This window comes from Furipterus horrens, unplaced genomic scaffold (genome assembly GCF_987537825.1).
Source record: "Furipterus horrens unplaced genomic scaffold, mFurHor1.1.pri manual_scaffold_5, whole genome shotgun sequence".
In the NCBI taxonomy this organism is placed as follows: Eukaryota; Metazoa; Chordata; class Mammalia; order Chiroptera; family Furipteridae; genus Furipterus; species Furipterus horrens.
Window position 1 is genome coordinate 169,122,074 of NW_028327175.1, and position 25,797 is coordinate 169,147,870.

At 42.2% G+C, this 25,797-nt stretch overlaps 1 protein-coding gene across 4 annotated transcripts; it reads right to left on the reverse strand.

Annotated features, from left to right (window-relative positions):
* Positions 1-464: 464 nt before the first annotated feature.
* Positions 465-8,860, reverse strand: TMEM254 (transmembrane protein 254). 4 transcript variants are annotated; one of them, XM_090278294.1, is made up of 4 exons: positions 8,731-8,860; positions 6,785-6,888; positions 6,531-6,590; positions 465-2,731 (listed from the first exon to the last, which is right to left on the reverse strand). In XM_090278294.1, exons 1-4 carry the CDS (start codon positions 8,818-8,820, stop codon positions 2,611-2,613), a joined length of 375 nt encoding a protein of 124 aa, XP_090134420.1. In that variant the 5' UTR covers positions 8,821-8,860; the 3' UTR covers positions 465-2,610. The 4 variants fall into 4 exon arrangements, with proteins under 4 accessions (XP_090134420.1, XP_090134419.1, XP_090134421.1 ...); XM_090278293.1 differs by lacking the exon at positions 8,731-8,860 and adding an exon at positions 8,359-8,498; XM_090278295.1 differs by lacking the exon at positions 465-2,731 and having other exon boundaries at positions 6,527-6,590.
* Positions 8,861-25,797: the final 16,937 nt, after the last annotated feature.

Below are 25,797 nucleotides of genomic sequence, written 5' to 3' on the forward strand. Positions count from 1 at the left end.
AGTATGTGGAGAAGCGCTTCTGTCCCTCCCAGGGCATTGCGCTTGCATTTATAAACTCTGTCCCCTCTGTGTCCCTACAGTCAATCCTCAGGGATCCAGCCAACCACAGCCGGAGTGAGACAGTGCAAGGGGTGTCCCTGAAGGGCCAGCTCCCAGGGTGGGGGACCCCTGTCCAGAGCCTGACCTGCTGGCCGTGCACAGGGACCATTATTGGGTGCAGGCAGGGAGCAAGGCCACAGGCCCCTCACAGGTGTAAAGGGCTTCACCTTCAGACTCTTGTCCTTTCTGGCAGTTACAATGCAGCCACAGAGGGGATGAGGCCAGGCACTGTGCCCATGAGGCCGGCAGCCTGTCCCTGGCCCACACGGCCTTAGGATCAGGGTGTTCCATATTTTAAAACAAAGTCTGTATTTACTATGTGGAAACAACAACAACAACAAAAAAAAAACGTAACAAGGAGCACACACACTGCAAACACTTTATCCGTGAAAATTCCGTAATTTCTGAACTGGATAAAACAGTTCTATAACAAAGTCTATTTGAGAAAAGGTAGAATCAAATGTGTGACAATTTATCAAAACTGACATACAAATCCAGTATTTTACTGAAGACAATTCACAGCATTTTATTCAAATTCAATAATCTGCCATATTGTTCCTGGCACCATTAATACTATTATCATTATTTCCCTTGGAGAAAACCATGCTTTCAAAAAAATCCGAGTTGGATTTCCACTATGTTTAACCCTAAAATATTTTACCTTACCAAAAAGCAACCCCTAATCAGAAGAGAAACAGAGGGGAAAGACAGATTTGTAGAAACTGATCTCAATCAGAAAGAGTTCATTGTTTATAGTCTTTCAGGGTTGTGGTTCTACATGAGGCCTTATTTTGGGAGAGGGGAAAGAGAGCTGTTTCTCATAAATGTTTGCTTAAAACACATAGCATGCCCTACTGCAGAAATTTTCAAAAGGTGTGCTACAGCATGCTGGTGTCCATCAATAATTTAAAAAAAAATTTAATCCTCACCCAAGGATAGGTTCATTGATTTCTAGAGAGAGAGGAAGTGGGAGAGGAGAGAGAAACATCGATCAGTTGCCTCCTGTACACACCCTGGTCAGGGACTGAACCCACAACCCTTTGGTGAATGGGATGATGTTCCAACCAAGGCACCCAACCAGGGCTGCAGCAAGAATTTTTAAAACATGAAATACCTGACTATTTAATCAGGGGTACTGTCCTCTTTTCTCTTAGATTGTCAAATAAAGAAATAAGAACAGCCAACACAATAGCTGTCCACTATGAATGATTCAAAATTACATCTATTTTTTTGTAGATCAGCAAAAAATTTATTTTTTGCTGTGTCATGAGATGAAAAAAAGTTGAAAATTGCTGCCCTACCGTATTATGCAAGGAAAATAAGGCCAAGCAGGAGGGCCCTCATGGCTCCTATTGGCGACAGTCATTTACTGGGGTTAGGGAACAGAATCAATAACCCTCCTGCCTTGACCAGTCAGCAGTAATGAGGTATAACAAGATGAATGGGAGGAAGAGGTAGTAACCAGCTGGGTCACCCATGGACTAGAATCTCTACAATAGGGATGTGTGTGTGTTGGAATAAGCCAAAGCTGAAGGGAGACACCTACAGTCTGGAGAAAGGGACCAAGAATAGGAAAGTGTGAAAAAGAAACAGGTTTCTCATTGGGGGACCCATAGAAAGATGGTACTACCAGTCAAAGATAGTCCTGTGCTTTTCTTTGAGATAAGGTTACACTAAATGGGTCCTGCAGTTTTCACATAAAAATTGGAATGATACTAGACAGTAAAATCAAAGTTTCCCTCCTTTGTTCAATAAACACTGATACAACACCTGTGTGCAAGGCAATGGGGCAGGTGCTAAAGGTAAAATAAAGCTATCGAAGATGTGGTCCTGACTTAAGGAATAATCTAGCAGTAGCCATCAGACCCTGCACTGTGTCCAAGGGGCCATGTGGAGGGAAGAATCACTCTGGCTGGCAGAATCAAGGAAGGTATTCTCCAGTTCTCTCCTCTTGGGTGTCAGTCATCCTTTTTATGTATCTGCTCAGCCTGCCTCTTTCCAGGCACTTGCTTATCTTCCTTATCTTTCTTGGTGGTATGAGAAATGAAAGTTTGAGAGGATAAGATCTTGCCTCACTGGTGCTAACAAATGCATGCGGAATTGATGTATTTTGGACATGTTAGTCCATCTTGGTCCAGAAAGGTAGAAAAATTTTGGGAAAGGAGAGCTAAGATAGTTGTAAGGTGTTTTAGTCAAGAGATGGGAGCAAAGGTACACCAAGAAGCAAATTCAGTACATGGCTTAAACCAGATGATAGGGAGAGAGCACCAACACAGCCAAGGACTTCAGGAAGGTAGCTGGAAGCCCTCTGCCAAATAGGTTAGTCTGCAGAACAGGACAGCTAAAATCTTTTCCTATTATCTACTCAAGTTCAACCAGAGCATATGAGATAATGAATAACTAGAGGGTCTTAACTTTCTAGAAAATAGAAAGATGGAGTAAACAAAGCACCCCCCAAAAATGGTGAGAGGTTGGATGTCCAAGTGTAGAGAAAGCTTCTGAATATGGTCTTTAAGGTTTTTTTGGGTGTTTTGGTTTGTAAGCAATCAAGATGGAAAGGGAGGCTATCCCAAAGAGGAAGGTCTGTAGAAACCAGAGTAGTTGAGCTCGAGCACTCGTGATGCCTTTAGACCTAGAAAAAGAAAAGAAAAATTTAACCACCAAAATTTTAATGTTATGGTTTCATAGAAGTTATTGTCTTCTATTTTTAAAAAAATAATGTACTCCTTCTAACTGCTTTCATTGGGTTTATTTTGCCATCTCCTCCAACTTCTTAACTCAAATTGTTTGTTTATTTATTTTCACTTTCTTGTGCATTTACGATGGTACGCTCTTCCCAGAGAAACAATCTGGCTACTGCCTAGAGCACTATATTATAAAACTGTTTCTCACATGATTTTCATGAGTGGATAGGGTTAATTAAGCAGCACTGGTATGGCTTCAGAGCAAGTGTTTTGAAAATAGGACAGATGTGAATCTTAGCTTGGCCAGCTATCAGCTGTGACCTTGGGTGAGTCACTCAATCTCTCTGAATCAGTTTCCTTGTCTAAAATATAGGAATAATGGCATTTATTTAATCAGTTTGAGATAATTTATGAGATAACGAACACAAAGTACTTAATAAAGGACTTGGCATATAGTAATAATAAACACCTGTAACTAAACTGCTTATAACAAAGCTCAAAAGAAAATGAACCAATTGCAGTGAATGGCTATATAAATAAGTCTCACATGAATGCCTTTAAATTTAAAACAAAATTTAAATACAATATATGTAAAAATGATACACAGTTGACCATTGAACAATGTAGGGGCTAAGGAAACTGACCTCTCCACATAGTTGAAAATCTGTGTATAACTTCTGACTCCTGCAAAATTTAACCACAGTTGGCCCTTGATATTTGCAGGAGATTGGTGTCAGGACCCCTCAGAGATAGAGAAACCAGAGGATGCTCAAGCCCCTCGTATAAAGTGGTGTAGAACAATGCAAGCACCCAGATCTCCATGTATGTGGATTTCCAATCAACAATTGGTTTCACAGATGTGAAACCCATGGATATGGAGGGCTGACTATATTTATCGGAAAAGAACAAAACCAAACCCATGTTCTTTAAGGGTCAAGCATAATTTTCCACAATAACAAATTATAGGAGAAAAATCATGATAATAAATGAAGAAGAAGCATCGGATAAACTTCAAAATCCATTTTGAATCTAAGATCTCGGCAGAGATCTGATAGAGAAGATCTACACAACTCTACACACTACTGTATTGGAAGTACTAGGCAGTGCAATATGAAAAGAATCAGAAATAAAAGACACACAGAATTGAAAGAAGAAATACAACTGCTTATACAGCATTACTTATAACAGTAAAAAACTAGACTTAAGAGTACATCACAAAGGGGTAAGGTACGTCCATATATAGAACACTATGCACTAACAAAATGAATGAGACCAACATATCGGTATAGACATGGAAAAATAGGCATATATGACAAGGAGAAAAGTTATGGAAGAGTTTAAATATATATATATTATGGTGGCTATAAGTCAAACATATAGTCCAATCTTAACTCTGGTTAAAAGGAACTCACCAATTCCTTTCTATTGCTGGACAGTGGGATGTGGAATGCTACAGATGTATAATATGTCTTTGCATATTGAGTCATTCACTTAAATTCATTCATTCATTCATTCATAATCTAAAAGGAATATTTATTCTGTTTTATAGTGATGAAGAAAGATGCATTGCAACATGTTGAACCATAAAGAAATGATTTCAAGAACACAATAATAGTGACTGAACTTCTCCATGTTTGTTCTTCCTCTGCCCTTTAAGAACTGGATAGGAGGATGTTAATGAATCTTTTGATTTTCATTAGAGGTTCTAAACCAAGAACAAAATAGGTGTCAAGTACTTTAACAATATAAGTTGAGGGGCTGAACCACACATGTCCAAGCTAGGATTTCACTGAGAGGCTGAGGAGGTCATTGGAAAGAGGTACTAGTGCTGTGGCATTTCCTATCACAAGTGAACCCCATAGAACAACTTCAACAGAACCACTTGGAGGGCAGTACAAGAGTCCCCTGGAATTTGGGGGAAGGGATTAACATCTGATTCAAAGTTGAAAGATTGGCTTGCCAGCTGGTTACAAGGCTGCACTGGGAACAGCGCACATTGCAGATTTAGCCCACTGTTGGGATTAAGAAACAGTTACTGTGAGCCATACAGACCTTGTGAAAGGGTGGTCTTAAAAGGAACCCAGGCCCAGAGGCCTAAATGAATGGCAGAAGACATCTCAATAACAGGGAACTTTTCCCCAATCATAGGTCCTGAGGAGAAACTGTAAGTGGCATGCTGGAAGACAGGTCTGAACCAACCATCAGGCACAAGGGAGGTTCCAAGTGATGGGTGGTTTCCCAAAAATCTACAGGGCCCCTCTAAAAGAAGAGCCAACACTAGGTATGCAACATCCACAGCACCCAGCTGCCAATCACAAGGCAGACTGTGCCCTGTTGCTTCTAACTGCTCCCACCACCTCAAGGGGCCACAAGCAGCTGCTAGGAATAGGAAATAAAGGTGGAAGAGGAGACATCAAATCCACTGTCTTCCCCACAGCAGGCTCCTGAGCCCAGCTTGATGAGAGCAGACATTCTGAATAGATAAAAATTTACAGTTTTAATAAATCAATTGGACTAGACTGGAAAATATCACAAGGAAAACCTGTGAAACTGCTTCAGATTTCATCCAGGGCAAGGGTGGAAGACACAACAATCTAGAGGGTAAGAGTATTTGGAGAGGGGTGAGAAAGAATAAAGCTCATTTCTGTTCCTCTCCTGAAAATTCTAGCTTGTTTAATCAACCAGAAGATAAGAGTACCAAAATCTATTTAAAGCACTTAGCAGTATCTGGCATAGTGTGTATCCAATAAATATTAATTAATTAATTATTAAAACACAGTATTAATAAAGTATCATACTTTCCACTTTTAGAAGTAATATAGCAACAATGGAGGTAATAGTTAATCTTGACCAGAAAAATATCAACTGCCAAGCATCACTATAACCATCTCTTTCATTACATCATACCTTATGTATATGCTACATAAAGTACAAATGTAAAGTGAAACTTTTCTAGTACTCTCACATAGTACTAACCTACACTAGCATCTGTTGAGTGGCGTTTAGTCAGGCAGCTTTTAACTTGCATTGCATCCTAGGGTTATCTGTGGAGTTTGTAAAAATAACATATTCCTATGTCAGAAGCAAGGTCGACCAGTTGGGATTTTGTGAGTCTGGAAAACAGGTGTGTGTATTTTGAAAAAGTTCCTCAGATGACTCAGTTGTGAAACTAGGATTGAGAATCATCAGCTCCAGTCAGTTACTATACTTTTTCAAACTAGAAGGCAGCCTCCTAATCTTCTGTTCTTGTTGGGGATAATACAGAGAACTTAAAAAAAAAAAAAAAAAGAAAGTCATCTAAATTAAGTAACTAAATAACTGATTAGCTAACACAAATGAAATGAATTCATTCATTAAATATTTATTGAGTAATCTCTCTGAGCTAGGCTCAGTATTAGGCATGGGGATTTAACTCTACCCTGAGAATGCTCTCTGCCTACAAGTACATGAATTATTTAAATATGGTTATTCTCAACTTACATTAGGTACCAAGAGAAAAGTGACAAATACCTATTAAAAACATGTCCTGGCTGGTGTGGCTCAGTGGATTGAGCGTTGGCCTGTAAACCCAGGGTCACAGGTTCATTCCCAGTCAGGAGACATGCCTAGGTTGCAGTCCAGGTCTCCAGTTGGGGGCATGTGAGAGACAACCACACAGTGATGTTTCTCTCCCTGTCTTTCTCCCCCACTTCTCCTCTCTCTAAAAATAAATAAAATCTTAAAAAAAATAAATATAAAAACACTTACTTGCACAATACCATGGCATACAAGGACTCTCCCACGTGAATCAGCCAGGCAAGCCAATACCTGAAACAAAAGTCAGCCTACTTTAAGGTGATGGTTATCTGCTGACGAAATCTAACACAGAAACCTCAAAAAGGAAGGTGCTTTAGTGTGAACTAGCACCACTCTTAGATATCTAAAGGCAACTGCAGCCCTCCCAGGTCTACAGTGAGACTGGAACTGCAGTGTCCCCTTCCCATTTCTGCAGGTCTCCTTACCCATTGTGTAGGAGGGTGTGATGGTGGTCCACCAAGTACTGAGTGAAGGGGCCCAGGGGCCCTAGGCTCTGATAAGGAATACTTTGAGGCCAGAAGACAACCCACTGAAAGAGAACCAAAGGCACAGAACACCTATGCGGTCACTTAAATCATATATTTTAGAGGCTATGAAATAATCCTGCAAGGACAAAAAAACAAAAACAAAAACACAAAACCCTCTGAACTAAGTCATCTGGAGTTCCACTCTTGACTTCCGTTTTCTACAAAATATTCTAGTGGGAGATTTATGCTGAGGAAACTATGTGGTTATTGGACTTAGTGCTTAGGTTGGATCACTTCTATTCTTGATGAAATCCACCCAAACATTATTTTATACAGGTTATTAACAAATTTTAAGAGCTTTTGTGTCCTGACTAGCTTCTTTACTGCACAAACTATGGCCTAAGTCAAACCCCCATTTAATTTAGAATCCCTATTTCTTCTTTCAGTTTTTCTACCTCTACAACTGTGACTGATTCACTGCACAGAATTCGAAAATAATTAAGATCAGGTTTGTGAAGTGCTAGTAGCAACCAGTTAATCACATAAGGTTTTTGTGATCTTATCAACTTTCCCTCTGTCAGTTAGGCTTTTGAGAATAATTAAGTCCCAAGAGGTCCAAAATTTATGGCCCAATTCATATTTCAGCCAAGAGCAGTACTACCTCTACCATCATGGTGTTACACACCTAAAATTTAAATAAAGCATAAAACATCACTCCATCCTCCCAAACTAAGGGGAATGAAATGAGCACCACCTACCAGCTCCACAATATCCCAATTTGAGGTATTCAAAGCTTTCCTACATCTATGTTCTAACTAGACAGAAATGCAGAATCATAGAATATAAATGCACCTTTGAAATTTTTCAGTTAAACACCTCTATTTTACATATGGGGAAATCAGGACAAAGGCCGTAGATTTCACAACGAAGAACACCGTGGACAAACAAACACACTTCTAATCCCCAGTCTCCAGGATCTACCGGGAAATATCCAAATAGTTTTGCCTTCATTCAAAATTATACCAACTCAGTCCCCAACCGACTTTTCCAGAAGTTTTGCCTGTTATCTTTTAAACGAACTCCGTCAGCCAGACAAAAGTCATTCCTCCTCTCAGTAGAGATCACCTGCCTTCTTGGACCCACACCCGTGCCAAAACATTTATATCCTCTCTATTCTTTCTTACCAACTAAGTCCTATCCATCCTTTAGGCTTATCTCTGTTCCCTAAGCAATTTCAACTACCTCAGACATTCTGCTTCGGAAGCCCTACGCTGCCTCTGCAGGCCTACGGCAGTCTGTAAACCTGCCTTCCTCACGAGTTCTGAGACTGGGGTCAATCGCAGTAACTCTGGAGCGGAGAGAACGCTAAGGCAGGGACATTCTAAAGCAGAAACTGGGATATAAGCCTATTGAACTTCCGCTTATTGAAATAACCTTGGCAACCGCCACCGGCGCGAGCCCAAGATATTGCTGCCAAGGAGCCCCTCCTGGCGGGCCCCCAAACAGATGCCTCGCCCCGTCCGGCATCTCACCGCGAAATATCCTAGCCCGAGGACGGTGACCAGCGAGGGCAAGGGCCTGGCTGCACGGAAGTAGGCGGTGGCAGCCTTGCCGGCCTCGGACTTCGTCAACACCATTTTGAAAAATGTAGACACTGAGCTGTAGGGTGGAGAGCCGTACCTGCTCCCGTTCCCACACAGGCAAAGCCTGAATAGCCGGTTTCTCAGGGCCTCCAGCGCCGGCTAAAGGCGCCGGCAGACAAGAGCGCCTGCGTCTTTTCTCGGGATCTAGTCTCTCCCTCAGCTCCCAGCGCGCGGGTGCGGGATTGCGCCTGCGCGACCATTCCTCCTTGTAGGCCCGGATCCTGAGTTGAGTGGGGCACTTGCGACCCTCGCTGCTTTTACCGTGTAATAGCCAAAGGAGAGGGTGATGACGGTGAACCAGAACAGGCTGCCCCTCTGGAAGTATGACTCATGGTCCGCTGCCATCCCCATCGCTGCAGAACAAACTCGAGAATGCCCGGCAGGGTACCGATTCCTTAGGAGGAGGAGGAGGCGCGGTGGGGGGCGGGGCTTCCGCGAGCGCTCCTCCCTCCTTCCTCGACCCTTCTCTCTACTTCTCGTCCTCCCTCTCCGGCGTGAAAAGATTCTGAGGTTTCTGCAACTTTGAGAGCGATTCCTGCTGGATCCTGCCGGGTGGGCTGGATATCATCTGCAGGGTTACTTTCCCGCGTTTAAGTGAAGGTGTGGAAATAGGTGCTGTTTTACGTACAACTCTGATAACCACGAGTGCAATTTTTGAACTTCAGCTTGGCTGGCTCTGTGAGAAATAATGCTCTTCCTTTTCATCAGATGTGTGGACCATAGGGCATAGCAGTTAGGAACGGGGACTGTGGAGTAGATTTCCTGGGGTTAAGCCCTGGCTCCGCCACTAATTTTATTTTTGCGAAAACTCAGACGAGTTACCTAACCCGTCTGTGCTTTAATTTACTTCCTAACTCTGCCTCTCCACATGTGACAGGGGCGGCTAAATTCTTTTATCCCCCAGGTATGCTGTATTGCCGTTCCCTCCGGGCTGGCAGAGAAATCTCTCAAGGCATTATACTCTTTATCTCCCTCCCCTCTAGATGGATTAATTGAAACTAATGAAGAAAATATGGAGAGGAGTTTTACAACGTTTGAGAAAGGGGAAATAAACTTCTGAGCGAGCTATTAAAGTTAAAAGCCATAGATAGAAAGACTGAACGTTTAACTGCATCTAAATCTAAAACTTCATTCTTATGAAAGGCACCATAAAATTGAAACACCTGGAAGAAGTAATTCTTCAACATGTATAATAGAAAAGTAAAGGATATGAATTGGACATCCTTAAAAGAGAAAACATGAATGGCCAAAAAAACATGAAAAGATGATCAACGTTAAGGCAATTTGGGATATGCAAAATAAAGCAAAAATAAGATACTGTTTTTCCCCATAAGGATGGCCTACAAGGTATTATGACACACTAAGCCAAAGGGAAGATGATGCTCTAGAGATAGATCTGACATATACACCCAAACATTTATTCTATGATAAAACTAACATTTCAAATTAAGAAGAGTGAAATATTCATTAAATTTTTTCCAGATGGTTGGTTATCTATGTGGGAAAAATATTTTAAACTCTACCATCACCAACACAAACACAATTGGGTATCATGAGGTACAAAGATAATAGTCCCACTAAGGGAGTTCTGATGATGGGTATGTGCCAACACAGGAAAAACAAACAAACGAAAAAACCAAAAAAAAAAAAAAAAATAAAAACCCCAAACCACACTTTCCCAGGAACATGAAAATGGGGAGTGATGTAAGCAAATTTATGGAATTATGGATAGCATTGTGTGTCCAGAGAATTAGGAACTATTTATTGTTGCAAGAAGGAACAATGTGAAATTAAGTGAAGAAAGGTGAGGCTGAAAAGGCAGGTATCAGTGTCCAGATCATTAATTGTCAAACTGAGGAGTTTTGATTTGACTCTTAGCCAAGATGAGTCAGTGAAGAGGTTTTTGTTTTATCAGTGGAATGAAAATACCTGGTGTATATTGGATGGAGGTAAAATTGGAAGCAGGGAAGGTGAAGGGTTGATAAACTATAATAATGGAAATGGAAGAAAGGTATGTCATTCATTCAAATACTAAAAACATATTTCTGAGGACCTGTTTAGTATCAGGTGCACTGCTAGGCTCTGGAGATAACAACGGCGAACAACACAAATGCAATCCAGGCTTTAGATTGGGCACAATGTAGTTCTGATGACAAACAAATCAATAGGATTTAACAGCTTGCTGTTCCACTTATTAATGCATTTGTTGGTTGATTCCTATATGTGCCCTCATGGAGGATCGAACCCGCAACCCTGGGATATGGGGACGACACTCTAACAAACTGAGCTGCCCAGCCAGGACCATAACTTAATGTTTTAATACACTGACCACTTTGACTCCAAAGTATGAGATCCTGCACTCAGAGGTTACAGAAGAAATGTCCTCAGGGCATTAAATTAACAAATGAAGGAAGAGGAGGTACAGATTATTCTGGTAGTGGGAGATGAAACCAGTGTGTGCTTGTCCTGACTAAAAATCTTCAAATTATAATAATGATGGTTGATTATGATGATGATGATTAGGTTCTATGCAGGCTTTTGGCCTATGGAATGCTGATTTTTTAAAAGTGGTTAGTTTAGAAGTGGCATGAAGGAAAATTTCAATAAATGTTCGTTATTCTTTTTACTACTGTTACACTTTAGTGAACTAAGTGCTGTGATGTGGGAGGATGAGACAAGCAAATGGCTAAAATTTGTATAAAATTATCTCAACAAAACTCAATGCGCTCTAAGCCAATTTGCTGGATCATCAGTTTGCCAAATTCATCAAATTTATGGAGTGTGGGTTTAGTACTTTAATAGGGATGTTAAATAGCTCTGTCAGACATGTTTACCCTTGGAGTAACTATTCTGTTTATGTATATGAATCATTTGTGAGTTCTTAAACGTCATTTCTTGATTTGTTGACCTTCAGAATTTTAAAAGGATCTTTAAGCCAAGTTCTCAGGTAGTATATTGCGTTAGTTAGGATTAGCTATGGCTGTAATAAAGTAAAATTATTTATCTTCTACAAATCCAGATGTTGACTTCCAGGGCTGGTTTGGGGGCTGCCATAAGGCCCTGCTACCTGTTCTTATTTTACCCCTACTAGGCTGGTGCCTTGTGGCTAAGCCTCCCAGGCATCCTCATTCTTGGCTGAATAACTGTGGAATATTACTGCACATTGCATGCAATTAGACAGAGATGAACTTCTCATGAATAAATAGTATTTCATCATAGGGTAGGGTTAGAAGAAAGTGAAAATGCCTAATAATTTCCCTTTGAGCACATACATCGAGAGAGAGAAAAGAGTACCACCTAGAGTCAAATGCAACGTCTTTGTAAAAATAAAAAACGAAGAAAAAATGACCCAAAATTTGGATACAACAGATTATTGCTAATCTCTGCCTAGAACAACTGTGTAACACAGTAGGCACTCGGAAATATTTACTGAATAAATGAATGAGTGAAATATTCTGTTTCAAACGTTTATATAGAAAGAAAATGTTACATTTTTGAAGTAGGCAACCTAAAAATAAACCAGATTTGGGGGAATTAAAGTTTACTTTTTTCTTTTTAACAATTTTTTTGTCTTATTTGCTTTCTTTTTGTTCTTGTCAAGTTTACTTTTAACATCACAAAAACAATGGGGAAAATGAATTAAAATCTCGCAGGATCCAAAAAGGGAGAACACAGTATCAAAATTCTCAGGGTGTGGGACCTGGGAGAAAGTTAAGGAAAACAAAACTACAGAGCACCAAATTCTTAAAATCACTTGTTGTTATTGTTACCTTTTTCTTTTTAACCAGATAATCATTTAAATCAAATTGCCAGGTTGATCAACTTGCTTTTGACTAAAGTATTTTCTTCTAAAGTCTCCTGAACTCTTCTTTGCAGCATCTGAAGCAGATGTATAGGCCAGAGGATAGAAAATATTCAATATCTTAGTACCTGGAAATAGCCTAGCTTGATTAGAGAGCTAAGAGTTTGCAGGAGTCCATGAGATTCGAAGATGAGGCTGAAAGGGAAGTAGTGACCAGGTCATGAAAGCTCCTCTTAGGCACTCTAGTAAGTTCCCACTTATCCTTGCAGGTGATAATTGGGAGTTTAGAACTTGAGGTTTACTGGATGTGAGTTTTCTGAGAGCAGCGCCTGCATTTGCAGGGGCGCTCAATACACAGGTGGAGGCCTTACTATTTTGAGGTATACAATGTACTTCTTTATCCTTACCCGAAGACATTTTTTTCCCATAGCTTTTACAAAGGGAGAGAGAGAAACACTGATGTGAGAGAGAAGCATGGGTTGGTTGCCTCCTGTAGGCACCTGTACAGAGGATACCCTCCCACACTGGGGACTGAACCTGCAACCCTGGTACCCTGACCGGGAATGGAACTCGCAACTCTTTGGTTACAGGATGATACTCCAACTAACTGAGCCACACTGGCCAGGGCATATCATGTATTTTTCAAAAGTGTAAAGGACTCAGTGGCTGTCCATTGAAGCTAAGCTTAATATAAAGAATCTGAAGAGAATTTTCAAGGAAAAAAAAGTTTGATGACTTCAGGAGGAAGATTAACTATAAAATTGGGCAATTTAGGGGCTGATTTGTTGACCTTTGCCAGTGAGGTCTAAATAATGAAGTAGGAACAGAGAGGCAAGAGCGACTGGAGTTGAGAAAAGAATGTAAAGCAGGGAAGTGAAGGTCTGGTAAAAATGTTTTTGGAAGCAGTTTGATAGAGGAGGCACAGGGAAGGTCGCCATCCGGTGTGAGTTCAAGGTACTGAGAAAAAGAAAAACCAAAAAGAGCTGATCTGAATTTTGGATTGCTGGGGGAGAAACAACAGAGCCAGAGAAATTAGTTTAGGTTCCATCTTATTTTGGTTTGCTCTGCTCTCTTAGTCTCCAAACTGTTTCAACACTTAAGCTCCTCAGATGTTCTTCTCAACTACCTCAAAGCACCTAGTACTGCTCAAATGGACTGGTCGACCTACCAAGACCTCTAGTTCCAAGCAGCAGCATAGGACCCCTCTATAGTCATGACTCACTAAAGTGACCTTCCATGATTTCCTCTGCCCATCAAGTCTGTTTCTATGCTTCTTCATTTTTGTTGGGGAGGCATGATCTATGCTGAAATCAAGTCAGAAACATGGGTACTCCCTCCGCCTGCACCTCGGCCATCGACTGCCCCGATTAAAAACCTTACTTTCACCTGCTTTATGTGACATTTTCCTCTTTTTAGAGTTTGACCTCAAACAAGTTAATCTCTCTTTGCTTCCATATTTTTATGTATCTGAGCCCCTTGTGATTTTAATGCTCCTCATATTATTGGCAGCTTGAATTTAATAATTTAATTCTTAATTAAGCCTTTGTTCACACATTAAGTGCTCTTTTTGCTTAACTCCTTTTGTTCTCACCAATAGAGTTATAAGTTGCTGAGGTGGTGTCTTTGTCAAGTAGGAGGAGAAAATTCAGGGTTAGAGGAGTATTTACTTGTATGAGTTTGTTTTGCAGGAGGAAAGAATGTCTTCAAGTTAGCTGCAACCAGCTGATGACGTCCAGGAGTCTGAGGAGAAAAAGTGTTATCTGTGAAACAACACTTCTCATTCAGTTCTTCAGAACTCCACCTCCACTACCCGCTTGGTGCATGAAAACTCCCTAGTTTGTTTTTTGAAAAAGACACATTTGGGAGATCTTGCTCTCCTGTCCTCTCTCTTTGACCAAAGTGAGTAAACCTTTCACTCTCTCCAAGTTACCAGACTAAAGTGGTCCATTTCCCAGAGCACATCCAAGCCTAATAAGACAAGATTAGGAGCTTGCAGCAAAGAAAGGGAGCGTTTATTTTTCAGGAAGTGTCTCATGCCCAGAGTCTCAGGTGAGCTAGTGCTCAAAGACCTGGCTCCCCTCTGGTGTTCCAATCATCTATCAAAAGACATTTTGGTTGTCTCCATATTTTGGCCATTGTGAATAATGCTGCAATAAGCAAACGGGTGCATATATCTTTGTGAATACATGTTTTCGAGTTTTTCAGATAGATACCCAGAGGAGGGATTGCAGGGTCATATTGTTACAGCGTGAAAGGGGGTTCTTTCATGTGGCACCTTGGCATAAAACCCAACAAGTAGTGTTGAGGAAAACAGGTTTTTATTTACAGTATTCCAACCTGGAGGGGACAGTGAGCACTTCAGCTCAGAGACCTGTTCTTCCACAGGACCCAGCATTTCCCTTTCTCTCCAAAAGGCTATAAACCCAAACCAAGCCAGGTAGCTCCCCATCCCTTATCTGTCAGCTGTCTCCTTCAGGATCTGGGGTACAATGTCATCAGCCTCTGTATAACAGTTCAGTGAAACATGTGCCATGTTGCACTGGATCATGCATTGTTCTCTCCTCTTCCCTTTCAAAGCTGCGTGGGTCTCTCTTTCCTTCTAAAACTGCATAGTGCTCCCTTTCTACCTCCTTGCAAACCGTATGGATCTCTCTCCCCAAAATGGCTGTCACCCTATCTTTAAATCCCTCACCATAGCCTATGATGCAGTGGGCAGAGTAACCAGTTCTGACCATTCACAGAATCTTGTGCAGACCCTGTATGCTCTTTCCTCACATTCTATGGTTAAAACCCCTCTCATCTCCTTGGGGCCTTGGAATAACCAAAGCCATTTGCATAACTAAGACACTAGCTACCAGCCATAGATATGCAAAGGTATTTTGAAAGCTGTCCCCTTCCCCCCACCCCCCAACCTCAGGCTTTGGGGAATTTTGGGGACCCCTCTCTGTAACAATATCACAACTCTATTACTAATTTTTTGAGAAACCTCCAGAGGGTTTTCATAGTAGCTGTACCAGTCTACATTTCTCAGGAACTTTATTTTATTTTGTTATTTCAAATATTTTATTTATTTATTTTTAGAGCAAGGGGAAAGGAGGAAGAAAGAGAAGGAGAGAAACATCGGTGTGTGTGATTGGTTGCCTCTTGCATGCCCCCAATTGGTGATCTGGCCCACAACCCAGGCATGTGCCCAGACTGGGAATTGAACCAGCGACGTTTTGGTTCATAGGTTGCCACTCAATCCACTGAGTCACACCATCCAGGGCTCTCAGGTAGTTTAAAATGAACTTTTGGTTACATTAAAAGGGATTTGTTGTCAGTTATATCTCAATATAACTGGGGAAAAAAAGAAAAAGTAGAACCAACCTAAATATTAAATATCCAATAACAGAGAACTAGTTTATAAAAAGATTTCTTATATTTTAGTGATATGCGGCAGGTTGTCAAATAATGTCATTTCATTCAATGTTTTAATATAATGTTGATGAGATGCCATAGGAACTTACATTCTGCTTATATTAATTAGATTATGATAGAAATGGTTTCCTTATACATTGTTTCACTTAAAGTCACAGACCCTATCGCTGATGTTAAGTGAGGACTTACTTTATATAGTATTTTGGGGTGAAACAACATATTTGGCATTCGCTTCAGAATAATGAGTATGGTTTGTTGAGGAGATAGATGGCCTAGTTGGGTGGATGAAATAAGTTTGGCAATGTATTGTTATATATTAAAGTTGAGGGATGGAATCATCAAGTTCATAATGGACTTCTCTCTTACTTTCATGTGTATTTAAAAGTTAAGAGGCTTAAAAAGAAAAAAAAGAAACACAAAATTTTCCCAAATTAAAAGAGCTATCCTGGAAGAATTGTTGAAGTGGCCCTTAGCTTTTTTCCCCTAGTTCACAAGTGTGATAAGTAGAAAAAGAACAAAATGTCTCTCAAACTTAGAGCAGAAAATTACTAAGCACCCTTCCTGAACTAGCTGCCACCTTCCCCAAGGGTTATATGCCCCAGATGGAACTGGATTTAGGCAACCATGAAATAAAGATGGCCTTTAGTCTCACAGGACCTGAGCCAACACCTGTGCTAAAACAAAGCCATGTACCTGATCACGAAGTTCTCTATTGTCAGAGGCAACTGAGGTATAGCTGCCAGCACCCTGCTGGGACCTGGTTTCTCCCCCTTGAGCATTTCCCAGGAGCAAGGCCATCGATCTCCTGGACTTTCTGTTCCCATGGTAACCATCTCTAACTAGAGGGCATTGTTATAGAACTGACCACCATGGTGACTCAGTAGAACCAATCAGTTTTAGACACCTCATGCTTAGAATGTAACTCTGGATTACCCAGCCAATGGAGAAACAGGAGAGGGCATCTTGCATTAGAGTTTAAATACTCCTCTTTGTTCTGACAATGGTGTGCCTGCCTCTGGCAGTGCATCCATTTATGCAGACTCATGAATAAATGCTTCACTTTGCTGTCAAAGTCCTGTGTCCTGGTGTATGATTGTGAGTGTTTCTCACAATTTGGGAGTTTATCTGGGATCCTCCATCTGTGTGCGGGTAGGGACTCTGGGCTGAGACAGGGAGATGTGTCCTACACGCTTTTGGGTGGCCTGCTTGACTTGAGACCCACACGCCTCACGGTGTCCAGAAATGAATATGAGACTTCTTGTCGGAACAGCAATAGATCGATATGGGGCATGGGGTAGGTGGGAAGCGAGCACTGCGGCAACCAGGCAACCTTATGCATGGGCCAAGGTACAAAAACTGGACTTAATTACTGCCTTGGTGGTTGGGCATCCTTGGAGGACGAGTGTGTGTGTGTGGCTGAGATGTAACTCAAGATATGAAGTGAGTGCAGAGTCCTGATCTGCAGTTTCATTCTTTCATGAGGGAAATGGCTGGAGTTGGATAAAGTGAATCTCAGGCTGTGTGCAAGAAATCTCTGGTAAAGGGGGGGTTGAGAGCACAACCAGATTCAGCCACAGGAATCGACTGAGGATTGGTGTGGGGAACTGCTCCTTGTGGTTTCAGGACTTGTAGCCCCAGCTGTGAGCCAGGCTGCCCCCCTGGAAAGCCTCTGAGTCTCAACAGGACACTGGAAGGCTGTGCAGCAAACAGGACTGAAGGCCACTCAGAGGGTTTCCATGGGAATTGGATGTAAAGAATGCTTATTATGCTTTGGAGCTTGCTCTGCTTTTCTTATTTCTTAGTTAACTATACACACTCTCTAGCAAGGAATGTATGAAATCTTGCACCTAATGCCATGTGGTGTCAGGATGTTTAATAGACTCTGACACAGACTGGTCACTGTGCCCTCTATATTGATATCTATAATCTGTAACTGTCAACTGTAATCCAGGCACCTAAAAGCTATTGATGATTTATGAATTTTGACCTTGTATCTCCCATGCATAACCTTCTCAATAAAAAGAATGAGGAATGGAGGTCTTGTGCTTTCTCCACTAGAGGGAACAGTTGCCTCCTTTTCCCCCCAGACAAAATACAGTGTCTTGGGTAAATTTGTTCTACCGTGGTAGTGAAACCTCTGCTGGACAGAGTAGTTTTCAACTGAGCCGGAGTGTTGGAGGCAGCTGAGCCTCACATGGGAAATAAAAATTCTAAACCTAGGAAAACTAAAAGAAGTGAACCTAAGGAAGGCCCTGTAGACACCCAATAGTCCATTAGGGAGAATGTTAGAGTGTTGGGGGGAGGATTCCCAGGCCCAGAATAAGGAGAAACCAAAAATGGTAAAATATAGTTGTCTCCTTTGGCCAAAGTAACCCATTAAGGGGCAATCTGTTGTCTGACCCCAATTTGGGTCTGATGAATATTGGTTTGTCAAGCCCCGATCTTATATGTGAGTGACCAGGCATCGGCTTCTAAGAAAAAGAGTGACTAAGGAAGAGAGAACTCTGCTGGTTATCACCTATCAATAAATCCACAGGTCTCTTCTCTGTAAAAGAAAAAGAAGATAAAGCCTGGGACCCTCTCTCCTGTCTCTGGCCATCTTATAGTCCTGGCCAGCTGGTGGCCAACCAGACAGAGGCACCGCAGACAGACAGTACAGATGGATCAGGCCAGGGACACCTAACAGGTGCCCAACCAGTAGCTGTGCCCATGACACCCACAGCACTGGCAGAAACTCACTCTAGATTAAGAAAGGAATTAGAACATGCAAGGACATTGAAAACTTCCCCATTCCCCCTAAATAGCAGATGTATCCTTCCAATAAAAGATGTGATAATATTAAATATCCTCAGAAAAGCAAGCAGAAGGATAAAAGAGGAGGATAAAGATATTTCCCCAAAACTGTAAGTGGCTTTTACAAGCGTAGAAAGCCAGGCCACTTTAAGACAGACTGCCCAGAATTAAAGAAGGAAAAGCAGGTAATTCCTCTCATGACTTTTAATGAGGAATAGGGAGGTCAGGGACTCCTTTTGACTGGGTCGCACCAGGAGCCCGTGATAAATTTGATGGGACCTGTAGAGGAGGAGATTACTTTCTTCATTGACACTGGAGTGGCTACCTTGAGAACTTCCATATTCCCCCAAAGCTTGTAGCATTTCTTTCCACCCCAGGTGACTTTTAGCAATTCAATTTGCATGTGAATACTCCCCGCTAGAGCAGCAAGGAGGGGCAATGTTAAGTTCTCTGTCCAAGCAGCCATCTGATCCCTTAAGACGCTACTAAGTCCTAGGAACAATAGGGTAGTTAACTTGCTACTCAAACTTATTACTAGCTACGAAAACAGCAGGGTGCCTACCTCTCCAAGTAGGAAAAAAAGAAAGTGACACTTTTTAAAGTATATTTTACTGATTATGTTGTTACAGTAGTTCCAATTTTTCCCCACTTTTCTCCCCTCTGTCAGGGCAGCCCTGCTCTGAGAAATCGCCCAGAGACTGCTGCGGGAACAGATAACGGATTTATTGAGGGAACAAAGGAAGTGGGAAGGGGGTTAAGGGGAGGCAATTCCCTGGACTGACTCAACGGCCTGTAGGAGCAAGGGAAATGGTGGAAGAGGGAGTGGGGATAGCTCCCGGTCCTCCTCGTGGGCTCGTAGGAGCAAGGGAAACTGAAGAAAGGTGGCTCCCGGTCCTCCTCATGGACCTGTAGCAATCGCCATTGGCACTTCTGCAGGCACCTTTTTTTATACACCTTTCGGTAAGGGGGAGTTTGTTTACTAACATATTCAATAGGTCATTTACATCTCATTGCTTTCCCCCTCTTACACCAGCTTAGTTAGCATATCGGGCTAAATCCATTAGCATTTCCTCTGGGAAAGTTTCAATTCATCAACATATCTTTTGGGAACTGCTAAATCCAGGGCCAGGTTGGTTAGCATATACCAAAGTCCAGGTGTACATGATCTGACACCCTCTGCTCAGCACCCGCCTTCCCTCCAGCAATCCCACCCCCTCTTAGTTCATGTCCATGGGTTGTGCATATAAGTTCTTTGGCTTCACCCTTTCCTATATTATTCTTAACTTCCCCTTGTCTATTTTGTACCAACCAATTATGCTTTTTAATCCATGCACCATTTCCCCATTTCTCCCCCTTCCCTCTCCCAGCTGATAACCCTCCAAATGATCCCCATACCTATGATTCTGTTCCTATTCTGGTTTGCTTAGTTGGATTTTTGTTTTTATTTTTTAGATTCAGTTGTTGATAGTTGTGTTTGTTGTCATTTTAGTGTTCATAATTTTGATTTTTTTCTTAAGTAAGTCCCTTTGACATTTCATATAATAATGGCTTGGTGATGATAACTCTTATAGCTTTACCTTGTCAGGGAAGCACTTAATCTGCCCTTCCATTCTAAATGATAGCTTTGCTGGATAGAGTAATCTTGGTTGTAGGTCCTTGCTTTTCATCACATTGAATACTGCATGCCAGTCCCTTCTTGCCTGCAAAGTGTCTTGAGAAATCAGCTGACAGTCTTATAGGCACCCCTTTGTAGACAACTCTCTGTGTCTCTCGCTGCTTTTAGGATTCTCTATTTATCTTTCACCTTTGGCAATTTAATCATGATGTGTCTTGGTGTGGTTTCCTCTAAGCCCAGCTCGCCCAGGACTCTCCGTGCTTCCTGGACTTGTACGTCTATTTCCTTCACAAAATCTGGGAAGTTTTCCTCCATTATTTTTTCACATAAGTTTTCAATTCCTTGCTCTTCTTCTCCTTTGGCATCCCCATGATTCAGGTGTCAGCACGTTTAAAGTTGTCCCAGAGGTTCCCAAGCCTCTCCTCATTTTTTTCAATTCTTGTTTCCTCATTCTGTACTGGTTGACTGTCTTTTTCTTCCATATGTACCAAATCATTCATTTGAACCCCAGTTTTCTTCCCTTCACCATTGGTTTTGTGTGGATTTTCCTTAGTTTCACTTAACATAGCCTTCACTTCTTCTTTTATGCATTTGCCCTACTCAAGCATATCTCTCAAGCCTGTGAGCATCTTTATCACCAGTGTTTTGAATTCTGCATCTATTAGGTTGTCTATCTCCTCATCTGTTAGATTGGCTATCTACTCGTCGCTTAGTTCTCCCACTGGAACGTTGATCCATTTCCTCTTTTGGATCATACCTCTCTGTCTCCTCATCTTGACAGGCTCCTGTGTTTGTTTGCCTCTGTGTCTTAGGTAGAGCTGTTGCTCCTGTTACATTTAAGGGGCAGAGACTTAGGGATTCATCAGTACAGGGTGACCTGTTTACCATGTTGTGGCGCTGTATGTGGAGGAGGGGTCTGAGAGGGAACAATGCTGCTTGCCCAGCACTCGCCCCTTTTCCAGGCTCATCTGGCACCTCTGTAGCTGTTACCCTGGCTGTCGTTCCCAGAGTGGGTAGGTCTGTGGGTGTTCTAGGACTGTGGGGCCCTTTAAACAAGTGGACTCTGCTGAGAGACTGGCAGTTTCTGCCTCCACTCCAATCCCCACTGGTTTGCACAGTCAGAAGCAGTGAGGTTGATTATCCCCAGTGCTGGGACTGTGAGCGATGTGGTCAGGAGCTGGGAACACTCCCCAGGTGTCCCTCCTGACTTTTTAAAATGTGTAACTGTGCTTTCTGCCAGCCTGCCACTGCAGCCACCACCACACTGCATCCTCTCTGTCCCAGTTTTGCCCCTCCTACCTGTCTGGATGAGTATTTCTTCTTTATATCTTTGTTGGACTTCCATGAAGTTTGATATTCTGGAACTTCTGGTTGTTTCTAGTTTTGAGGTAGTTGTATTTCTTCTTAGTTGTGGAGAAAGATGCAGTGTGTCTGTCTACACCTCCATCTTGGCCAGAAGTCCAAAAGTGATACTTTTAAAACTCAGGCAATTTTTTTTTCAAAACTTTGGTAGAAGTGGTAGCGACTGCTCTCCCCTCTCCTCACATAGACAATATAGCAACAGGAGAGGAGGAGACACACAGCTTGGCTGCCAGTTGACACCACCTCTAGGGTTATAACAGGGGACACCTCACTAGGCATACAGCACTAACTTTCCCAAGACGCAGCTGAAGCACTATCCATGATGGGGGGAAATTCTGGCTGCACTCCAGGAACAGCTAGAATCTGTAGCAGGGGTAGCTCTCCAAAATTGAAGGGCCCTCCACCTCCTCGCTGCTTGAGCAGGGGGGTCATGTCTATATCTTAAGGAAGAGTGTTGTTTTTACACATGGATGGAATTAATGTCCATTCTAGACATCCTCTTCAGTGGGGAAAGGAGAATGATCAGATAGGCTGCTCTAAGGGAGTGGAAAAGAAAGCATCCTCCCAGTCATGGAGTTGTCTCAACTGAACAAAAGTTTCCCAATATAGATCCTGGGTGGGATAATGACAGACAGGAGGATAGGGCTCAGATGAGAGACCTCAGGAGTCTAGTCATTGGGGGAATCAGAGAATCTATTCCTAGAGTGCAGGATGTTGCAAAGGCATTTGACATACAGGAGAAAAGAGAGGAAATGTCGTCAGCCTTCCTGCAAAGGCTTAGGGATCAGATGAGAAAGTATTCTGGTCTAGATCCAGAGGATGCTATAGAACAGGGACTCTTAAGGGTCACCTTTGTAACAAAAAGTTTGCCAGATACCTATAAAAATTACAGAAGGTAGATAGGTAGAATGATCGACCAATTAAGGAAAAGCTATTAATGTCAGGGGTAAAGTGCCGGTTTTCTAGCAAATGAACTACAGTTAGAGCAGCGGTTCTCAACCTGTGGGTCGCAACCCCTTTGGGGGTCGGATGACCCTTTCACAGGCGTCGCCTAAGACCATCGAAAAACACACATATAATTACATATTGTTTTTGTGATTAATCACTATGCTTTAATTATGTTCAATTTGTAACAATGAAAATACATCCTGCATATCAGATATTTACATTACAATTCATAACAGCAAAATTATAGTTATGAAGTAACAACAAAAATAATTTTATGGTTGGGGGTCACCACAACATGAGGAACTGTATTAAAGGGTCGTCGTGGCATTAGGAAGGTTGAGAACCACTGAGTTAGAAGAAGAATCAATTGAAGAGTCTCTTCTATATGTCCTTGAAGCTGGAGTAAACTTATTAGGCCGGGACCTAATTGTTAGTTTAGGCCTAGACCTCGGGGTAGAAGAGAGGCAAATTAAGGTCAAGCTACATCTCTTAACCGAAGCAGAAGATCGACCACATAGTGTGGGTCAAGGAGGAAAATTGAGGGGGACTTAAGATTACTCCTGTAGTCCCTAACCCTTATAGCCTCCTCAGTACAATCCCCTTTGAGCATAAGTATGATAGGTTAGTATAGTTGACTTCAAAGATGCATTTTGGGCTAGTCCCCTCACTCTAAAAAGCAGGAACTTATTTGCTTTTGAATTGGAGGACCCATATATAGACTCCCCTTCCTAGGTAAAGGGGAGAGAACTAACTTTTACCTCCATTAGGATAGAAGGCTTGCTTGATCAATCCCTGCGGCTTAAGTTCCTGGCTCATTGTTTCCAGCCCGGTGATGAAGTCCTGATTAAGTCTTGGAAAGGTGAGAAACTTCAGCCAATGTGGAAAGAACTGTTCCAGGTGCTCCTGACCACCGAAACTGCCATGTGAACTGCCGAGAAGGGGTGGACTCATATCCTTGGGTTGAGGGGCCACTTAGCAGCTGGGAAATCCTGTACCTTTACTCTCAAAAGATGAAAGAATAGGTTAGCTTCTACTGCTAATAAATATAGTTAGACTAGGCACTACTGGAATGGGCAGTATTTGGCAGGGAACCCCAGGTTATAACTCAAACTAAATTTCCCTTGACTGAAATTCAATGCCTGCCAAGTTCTATTGTGTGGTGACTTAACTTGTCAATGACAACTCTCCTTTGCAGATAAGTATCTGTGCCCAGAACCATGGGAGGGTTATTTCTCAAGCCTGTGCCTGGGCTGGAGTGACATCTGATAGACAACAAAATATCAGGGATAGACAGCCACCTATGGATCAATAACAGAAGGCCTGTGGCCATTAAAGTATAAGTTGACCTTGACTGCAGGATCCCCTTCCCCCAATTGCCAACTCTTACAATGCAATCCTTTAATCTTAACTATAAAAGACCTGTCCAGCATAAATCAGGCCCCCAGGGTAGCTGACTGGATGTATGGTCTAGGGGTCAATATATCGGGACCCTGTAGGAAGATTTTTTTTACAGTTTGTAAAACCAACAAGCTCCCCTCAGTCAGCGTCTGATCCCTCCACAAGTCTTGGACCCCTCCTAGGGGAAACTCAGACTTGCCACAGAATGAATCCACAAAAATATAAGTATTTGAGGTATCAAGCTTAAGGGAAACCCTAGAAGTAGAAACTGGATACAGTGAAATGAATGCCTGGGTAGAATGGGTCAGACTTACTGTAAAAACCCTTAACAAAAGCAACTGTTACGCTTGTGCAACAGAGAGACCCCAGGCACAGGTTGCACCGTTTTCACTAGGCTGGGACTCTGACCCCTCTGGAATGGCCTATATGCTCACTCTCTACCAGGATGAGAATGCTTGGGGGAATGAGACTTGCAAGAGTCTCTCTTCTCTTCCCATCTGTAAGGAGGCATAGCACTTGGCCCCTCCCCTTGTATTTGGTAGGGCCCATGAATTACTCTTCCTGCTTCTCCAGGTGGGAAGTGGATTCGGGCACCCCTGCAGGGGACCTCCTCACGTGCACTCATACCAAGAATATAAGCGACCCCAACAGTGGGGCAAGCAACTATTCTACTCTCAGAATCCCCAGAGCAGATGTCTGGTGGTATGGTGGGCAGAAAAGCCTCTGGATAACCCTGCTGGACAGGTGGAGTGGGACATGTGCCCTGGTTCAATTGGCTATCCCATTCATCATGGCATTCCCTAAGTCAGATCAAGGGACATCTCCCAGGCAAAAGTGGTCAATAGCACCTGGTGGGTCATTTGATTCCCATATTTATATTAATGTCATTGGGATCCCTAGAGGAATTCCAGATGAATTTAAGGCCAGGGATCAAATAGCAACAGGTTTTAACTTGGTCTTCTTCTGGTAGTCAACAATAAATAAGAATGTTAGTGGAATAACTTATATCTACTATAACCAGCAAAATTTATTAACTATACCAGGGACGCTGTGGAAGGAATAGATAAACAAATAAGCACCACCAGCCAGATGATATGGGAAAACTGAATAACACTAAATATCATTTTAGCAGAAAAGGGAGGAATGTGTGTAATGCTCAGGGGAAAGTGTTATACTTTTATAAACTTTGAGAATTCTAAAGTTTGAGGAGGCAATCTTCCAAAAGAAAGAGGAGGGATTGTGATAAGTAGGAAAAGAACAAAGTGTCTCTCAAACTTAGAGCAGAAAATTACTAAGCACCCCTCCTGAGCTAGCTGTCACCTGTCCCAGGAGTTATATGCCCCAGATGGAACTGGATTTAGGCAACCATGAAATAAAGATGGCCTGAAGTCTCACAGGACCTGAGCCAACACCTGTGCTAAAACAGAACCATGTACCTCATCACGAAGTTCTCTATTGTCAGAGGCAACTGAGGTATAGCTGTCAGCACCCTGCTAAGACCTAGTTTCTCCCCTTTTGAGCATTTCCCAGGAGCAAGGCCATAGATCTCCTGGACTTTCTGTTCCCATGGTAACCATCTCTAACTAGAGGGCATTGTTATAGAACTGACCACCATGGTGACTCAGTAGAACCAATCAGTTTTAGACACCTCATGCTTAGAATGTAACTCTGGACTACCCAGCCAGTGGGGAAACAGGGGAGGGCACCCTGCATTAGAGTTTAAATACTCCTCTTTGTCCTGACAATGGTGTGCCTGCCTCTGGCAGTGCATCCACTTATGCAGACTCGTGAATAAATGCCTCGTTTTGCTGCTGAAGTCCTGTATCCCAGTGTCTTATTGTGAGCATTTCCCACACAAGTGATTTGATATTTGAAGTTCAGAAATAATTTGGAACTTTCCAAGCTTGGGATATGGACAAGACTTGACCCTGGTGGGTCTCTGTTCATGTGAGCTGTATTCTTACCAGTAATGTAGAAGAAGAGCCTGGCTTCT